This window comes from Neolamprologus multifasciatus, chromosome 19 (assembly GCF_963576455.1).
Source record: "Neolamprologus multifasciatus chromosome 19, fNeoMul1.2, whole genome shotgun sequence".
NCBI lineage: Eukaryota > Metazoa > Chordata > Actinopteri > Cichliformes > Cichlidae > Neolamprologus > Neolamprologus multifasciatus.
In genome coordinates, this window is record NC_140457.1 from 15,092,505 (window position 1) to 15,099,914 (window position 7,410).

At 37.0% G+C, this 7,410-nt stretch overlaps 1 protein-coding gene across 1 annotated transcript; it reads left to right on the forward strand.

Moving 5' to 3' along the window:
* Positions 1-993: 993 nt before the first annotated feature.
* Positions 994-7,106, forward strand: pole2 (polymerase (DNA directed), epsilon 2). The gene is made up of 19 exons (XM_085142933.1): positions 994-1,246; positions 1,570-1,670; positions 1,760-1,835; positions 2,103-2,180; positions 2,341-2,434; positions 2,529-2,603; positions 2,731-2,814; positions 2,981-3,037; positions 3,123-3,171; positions 3,267-3,339; positions 3,922-4,094; positions 4,176-4,265; positions 5,616-5,670; positions 5,759-5,818; positions 5,909-5,986; positions 6,136-6,244; positions 6,411-6,587; positions 6,686-6,753; positions 6,874-7,106. The coding sequence occupies exons 1-19, from the start codon at positions 1,176-1,178 to the stop codon at positions 6,890-6,892; spliced, it is 1,587 nt and encodes a 528-aa protein (XP_084999059.1). The 5' UTR covers positions 994-1,175; the 3' UTR covers positions 6,893-7,106.
* The last annotated feature ends 304 nt before the right edge of the window (positions 7,107-7,410 follow it).

Here is a 7,410-nt window from a genome sequence, read left to right on the forward strand (position 1 = left end):
ATTTATTTATTTATTTATTTATTTTTGTATAGATTTTTGTTTAGTTTTGTTTGTTTCAGAAAGCTTCCATAGGGTAAAGTTTGCTGTTGTATAATTATATTTAAATATTAAGCTCCCTTTTACATAATCTTACACTGGATCTCCAAATGGGAGACTGGAATTGGTGAAAATCACTTGAGAAATAATCCCAAAAAATATAGATATATTATATATAGAAGTTATAATTGTTAAAGGGAAATTAGTGCATAATTACAAGGACCCTGAAAAAAGCAAGCGAAAACATGTGTGGAGGTTTTCAGGACTCAAAGCCAAAAATCTCCCACTATTAACAGGAAAGTGCAAAGTATGCCAGCTTTGATTTAAACACACATCTGTCAGTCAGGAACATCCCAAAAAAGAAGACCCAGAAAGGCACCGTTGTTCACCTTGTACAACTTCTCTGTCCATCCATTCATAAGCACTAATAACCAGTACTTATGACTAATTACACTATATATTCAGTAATATATTCAAAATGATTTTTTTATAAACTTGAACTAAGGCCAAACAAACAAATATTTTCCAAAATCAATTTCGAAATCAAAAAATACCATGAGACAAATCTACAGTTTTGGAGCAGAATTGTTTGTGTCATCGATACAGTTAATTTGTGGCAATAAACAATTACTAACGTATGGTTCACTATGGTGGCTTACTGAGAAATAATGAAACTACTATGTTTTATATAATTATCACAGTCTATAAATGGCAGTAAAATATAAGGTGACACGTGATAGAGTAATTGTATTCTGTTTTGTCAAATCACTATTAACATGCTAAGAAATATACAATATAAACAATGTAACACCTTTTGCGCTTCGTTTTGATAACTTCTGTTACTATTGCTATTATTTTTGTTCTTCTTAAATAATTTATCCTTAAAAAGCTACGTGATGTTTTATGCATCTTTAGCCTGTATTAAAAAACACAATAATGGAAATTAGAATACACTTAAAAGAGAAACTCACAGTAAAAAGAAACATAATTTTGTGAAAATGATTCGGCAGATTTGTTTTCAAGTTCGCTTTTTTTTTTTAATGAATAGAGGCGGCCCCTAAGACGGAAGTGACGACACTTGCGGAAGTTTGCGGAAGTTGACATTTAGCGCCAAAGCTTGAGTCGGAGAAGAAATAATCATGGATGTTGCACGCAGAATAAAGACGAAAGTGTCTTCTGGCTTCAAGATGAGAGGACTTATACTGCGCCCGTATGTATTCTTGTGTAGATAAAAATGTTTTTTTTTCTGCTTTGAAAACTTTCGAAAACACAACGACGTCTTTTGTTTTATCTTAAAGTTACGAACAGGTAGCTCGCTGTGCAAGCCTTCTGTATTTTGCCTTATTAAATACAGAAAAAATGTTTTTAAAAACGAACAAAGAAAGCTTTTTACACTTTTGTTAGACTTCCTTTTTATTGGATGTGCACATATAATTAGATGTAGTTGGACCGTGTTTAGTCATGTAGTTGGTATCTTATTGTTGTTATTTGTTATTTATTTGTTGATTGGCTTCTTCTTGTTCTGCGCTCCAGTGAGGCCAGCAGGTACCTTGTAGAGGTGCTGGAGTCCGTCAGTCATTCTGAACTTGATGATGTTATTGAAAGGGTCTTGGATGCAGTGGAAAAACAGCCATGTGAGTGCAGTACAGCTTGTTGTGTGCTCCTATGTTTGTGCTCCCATGTGAGTTTTTTCAGACTGTGACTGTACTGTTTTTTCGCGCAGTGTCCTCCAGCATGATCGAGCTGTCCGTGGTGGAAAGTGCCGTGCAGGATTGCACTCAAACTTGTGACGAAACAATGTAAGTTTTAAAAAAAAAATAGCATTGTTCTAATATTTTTGGAAGGACTCGGGGTGTCCTTTGTACATCGACTGAAATTAAATATCCACTGGACTTATTACTCATGTAGAAGCTGACACAGTATGCTTAATTAATTGATCATAAAGCATTTTAATATAATGAATGCCGGTAAAAACTAAATGCTGGGACAGAAGTCATTCAGTTGCAGGTTCTTTGTAGAGTAAGGTTGGGATTAATTTGTTTACTTATATGAGCCGTCCCTTCCAGAGATAATGTTTTCAACATAATTGGAGCCTTTGATGTGCCCAGATACATTTACAGTGTGGAGAGGAAGAAATTTGTACCGTGAGTAAAACAACTGTTTGGTTGTTTGTTTGTTTTTCTCTTTTGTTTTAAAGTTAATGTAAATTATTGTTTAAATAAAAACATTTCTGCTGTTTTGCAGACCGCAGTGTGTTTGGTAAAGATTGTAAAGCTTTTATTTTGACTTTTGACTTCCATCCAGCATCAGTATGACCAGTCATCCAGCTCCCAGTCTGTGTGGCCTGGCCAGAGAAAAAGCTGAACTCTTCAGGGAGCGCTATACAATCCTTCAGCAAGTCAGTAAAATCTGTCTCATGATTCCAGGCTGACCTGCTGTCTTTGCTGCCATTTTTAATACGTCTAGTGTGCATGTCGTATTCATTTCTGCAGCGAACACATCGCCATGAACTCTTCACCCCGCCAGCGATAGGAGCTGCTGTTGAAGAGGGTCAAAACAAATTTCAGGTATCAAATCTAAGCTACTGTAATGGACACTGTGTTAAACGTGTATTACCTCATGTCAGCAATTAAAAAATAAATAAATATATGAAAATTTTAACTAACCATTTTTAGCATTATTTGTGTTTCCTAGCTTAAGACGGTTGAAGCATTGCTTGGTAGCACAGCTAAACTGGGAGAGGTGATTGTACTTGGTATGATCACACAACTGAAAGAGGTTAGTGATCCAGATAAATATAAGAGATTATGTTTTGTTTTGTTTTCCATTTCACTGAATGCGATGAAAATTGTGACTTTCTGTTCAGTTTGAGGATTTTGTTGTTGTTGTTGTTGTTGTTGTTGTTTAATCTGGTTCATTTAACATTTGAAACCATTCTTTTCAGGGTAAATTTTACCTGGAGGACCCAAGTGGAACAATACAGCTGGACTTGTCCAAAGCAATATCCTTTGATGTTAATAAAAGTCCTTCATATTATGTAAAATCACATGGAATATAAAAGATAAATTCCTTAGCTCCACTCTCACCAGTTTCATAATGGCCTCTACACAGAATCCTGCTTTGTACTGGCAGAAGGTAAGATAATCACTCTAGTAAAAATGGCAAAATGTGGATTTTATACACACATCCAAGCCTATTTGTGAATTTGCAACTCACGGTTTGTCTTCTAGGTTGGTACGAGGACTCTGTGTTCCACGTCAATGGTTTCGGGTTCCCACCAACAGAGCCTTCATCAGCCACAAGGTCAGAGGAAGACTAGTTGTACTGCAAAATATACATTTTGACATTACATTCTAGTATAAAGTATGAGTTTCTGTGTGTGTGAGATCATGTTCAGACTAAAAGTTAAGGAGCTTCCAGTGAAGTGAAGTCAGTTTAACTTGTCTTCCTTGTTAATTAGTGAAAATGCCACTGAATTAATATGAAGGCAAATACTCTTTAAGTCAGAGATCATTGTCATTATAAGCTACACAGACATGCCAAGATCACACTTCTCAACAGCAGACTATAAAGACTGAATACAATCACAGTATGTTACAGGAGTGCTTAGTTCCCCAGCCTTATTGTAGTCAGAATGCACAACTTAAAAATGTTTTTTTAGGAAACTTTTAAAGTGTATAATTTTAATTCAGTTACCATTAGAGGATTATTAAGAAACAGCATCTTATGAGAACACGATGAGCAATTGTGGATTTGGGCTGTCCTGCTTGGGTCCACAGTATTACTTCTTGTTTTACTTGAATTCCTTGATAACTATGGCTCTATTATATGAGGTCCCCAGAAAATGATTCTGATTCCTTGGTGCAATTGTTATATTATTTCCAGAGCATACTATGGAAACATTAACTTTTTTGGAGGTCCATCTGCCACTTCAGTGAAAACGTCCGCAAAGTTGAAGCAGCTGGAAGAGGAGAATGAAGACGCCATGTTTGTTATCGTCTCCGATGTCTGGCTGGACAGTGTGGAAGTGATGGAAAAGCTCAACATCATGTTCTCAGGTCTGATAGTGAACTTTACAAGTCAACAGTACACTTCTGCGTGACACCAGTAACATTTTTGATGTCATTTCTAAATTGCAGGATATGCCACCATGCCCCCCACCTGCTTCATTTTCTGTGGAAACTTCTCTTCTGCCCCGTATGGGAAGACACAGCTCAAATCACTCAAAGGTAAAGTCTCATAACACACTGAACATCTTGAAATCTCTGCTTGTGAGTTTTGACAGATGCTCTAAAATTTTATTGACATAGTTTTTTGTGTAAACACTGTACAGATCAATTGACTGACCATGATATGGAGCTCACGCTGAACATAAGCACAGAGATTTCCTGTCATGTATGTCCTGTGACAATTCCAGGAATGTTTATTTAAACAAGACAGCTGTGAAACGACGTGTCCTCTGCTGTCCGCTATTATTTTGGTGTCTGAATCCTGGTGTGCGTCCTCAAAAAATTCCTCCGTGGAATGAAAACATTAGTGCCCCTGACATTTATACTGCATACTCTGACCATCTCATACTTCAGTGCACGTTATCTATGGAGCAAATATGGCTGCTGTGCAAGTCATTAACTGTTATAGGAAACAGAGAGTGAATGAAGAGCCACAAGCCAGTGTTATTTGTTTAAAAAGATAAGAAGAATAACAAGCTGCTGGAAACACTCCTCAGAGATTCTGGTCCATATTGACATGATAATATCACACACTTGCTGTAGATTTGTTGACTGGACATCCATAATGTGGATCTCCCATTCAACCACATCCCAAAGGTGCTCTATTGAATTGAGGCCTGGTGACTGTGGAGGTCATGTGAGTACAGTAAACTCACTTTCATAGTCATATCTTGTTGGAAGCAGTCATCAGAATATGGATACCCTGTGGATATGATCAGCAATGATATTCAGGTAGGCTGTGGTATTTAAAGTTGATGCCACAGCAGAAATCGAGACTCAACAGACCAGGCAACATTTTTCAAATCTTCTGTTATACAATTTTAATGAGCCGGTTCCATTGTAGCCTCAGTTCACTGTTTTTAGGTGACAGGAGTAGCAATCAGAGAGATCTTCTGCTGCTGTAGCCTGTCTGCTTTAAGGTTTGACATGTTGTGCATTCAGAGATGCTCTTAAGGATACAAGGTTGTAACAAGTGGTTATTTGAGTTACTGTTGACTGCCCATCAGGAAACAAGCCAGTTTTGTCCAGAGTTGGTTATGTGGGAAAATCCCAGTGGATCAGCAGTTTCTGACCAGCTTTTCTGGCACCAACAATCACATCTGCTTAAATCGCCTTTCTTCCCTATTCTGTTGTATGGTTTAAGTCTTAACTGCTTCCACATGCATAAACGCATTCAGTTGCTACCATGTGATTGGCTGATTAGATGGATATTTTGAATAGCTATACATATATAATCGGTCAATGCTAAAATCTGTAGAACATCAGAACAATTTAATAAAGGGACAAAGACAGGTTTTCAGAGGTTTTATTCATTTTTTATTATTATTAATTTTGTTTATTGTTTTTTAGAGTCACTGAAAGCCCTTGCTGATGCTATATGCTCATACCCCAGCATTCATAGCAGGTAAGCTCTAATAGATTTTTCACTCTGTTCTGCTATTGTTTTGTTTTCTACTTACTCATGTTTCAGTGTGTTCATCTTAAACCCGCAGTAGTCGCTTTGTGTTTGTTCCCGGTCCTGAAGACCCTGGTCCAGGCACCATCCTGCCACGGTAAACCTTAATAGACACTTAGATTTAAACTTTATTCTGTGAGATTTTGATTCAAGTGGTTTGAACAAATGTGGGTAAACTACGTTTCAGACCTCCCCTGGCAGACCACATCACAGAGGAGTTCAGACAGAGAGTGCCATTTTCTGTGTTCACAACTAATCCATGCAGGTGAAACAAACATGTGGCTCTTATTTGACGCACAAGTATCTGCTAGTGTGTTTAATTAAGCTTGCAGTACAGGTTTTACATGTGATTTTGAATAGTTTTAGTTAAAACCATGCAGACACATAATGTAATGATGCATATTTCTCTGACAGGATTCAGTACTGCAGCCAGGAGATTATCATTATCAGAGAGGACCTGGTCAACAAGATGTGTAGGAATTGTGTCCGATTGCCCAATAACAATCTTGACATTCCAAACCATGTGAGTTTCAACTTTTCTTAACAAACCTGTTCATACGGGAAGAATCATCACTTCAGCATTCATCATGTTGTCAGAGGTTTATAAGCCTTTGTTAATCAATATTCTTAAAGCAAAAAGTAGCTTTTAGTAGTGATAGTAGTATTTTTCTTTTTCTTTCTCTTCTCAGTTTGTTAGGACAATCTTATCCCAGGGTCACTTGACTCCACTGCCTCTGTATGTCAGTCCTGTATTCTGGGCCTATGACTTTTCCCTGCGAGTCTACCCAGTACCTGACGTCATCGTCTTCGCAGACAAATACGACCCCTTCAGCATCACTAACACAGACTGCCTCTGTGTCAACCCGGTATGAATGAATGACAGATTCTTTGTCAGAAAATCGCAGAGGATGCTTTCTTCTAATATAAGTAAGCAATATCTTTTTTAACCCGTTTACTTTGTCAGGGTTCCTTCCCAAAAAGTGGATTCAGTTTCAAGGTGTACTATCCATCCAACAGGACAGTTGAGGACAGGTGGGGTGTAGTCTTAAAGTTTTTTCTCTCTCTTTGTTTTTGGTGTATTTAACAGTGACAATGGTGGTTTTAATGGTGATTGTGTTCAAACTAAACAGTTTTCTTATTTCTTCTTCACAGCAAACTTCAAGGGCTGTGAAGAAAATCCCGGATTTACAATTTGACTGTACATTACTTTTGTATGATATTAGATGTTGAAAATTGACTGGTAATGAAATAATTTTATGGTCTTTGAGTCTTTGTTCTATGAGGAATAATAAAGTTTTTATGCTTTGTACTGAACTTTCTGACCTTTTTGTGTCTATGCATTGAATTGCAACTTGAACCATCCTGAGTAGTTGGTAGCATTAAGTTAATAACATTATCAACTCCTATCTGTTTTACCCTCTCTATAGTCACTATATCGTAGCTTTGTGAAATATGTTTTTCTAAAATTGTTTCAAAAGGACTGACACATTTTTATATGTGCAACCAATTTTACTAACCCTAATACCAAAGAGTGGCTCTTGTGATAGATGCATCCTGTCCCTGATACAGGCATATATGGTGTTGGATTCAGCACAGTCAGAGCTTTGAGTTCTGCTGTAGCCTCTCCCATTCAGCTTGGCAATTATTTTTTATAATTTTATCTTTATATAACATCCATTTCATCTAAAA

Coding starts and splice junctions, on each gene's coding strand:
- pole2 (XM_085142933.1), top strand. CDS start 1,176: ATGGATGTTGCACGCAGAATAAAGACGAAAGTGTCTTCTGGCTTCAAG. Junction 4,095..4,175: donor GCTCAACATCATGTTCTCAG/GTCTGATAGTGA, acceptor TCTAAATTGCAG/GATATGCCACCATGCCCCCC. Junction 6,588..6,685: donor ACTGCCTCTGTGTCAACCCG/GTATGAATGAAT, acceptor TTACTTTGTCAG/GGTTCCTTCCCAAAAAGTGG.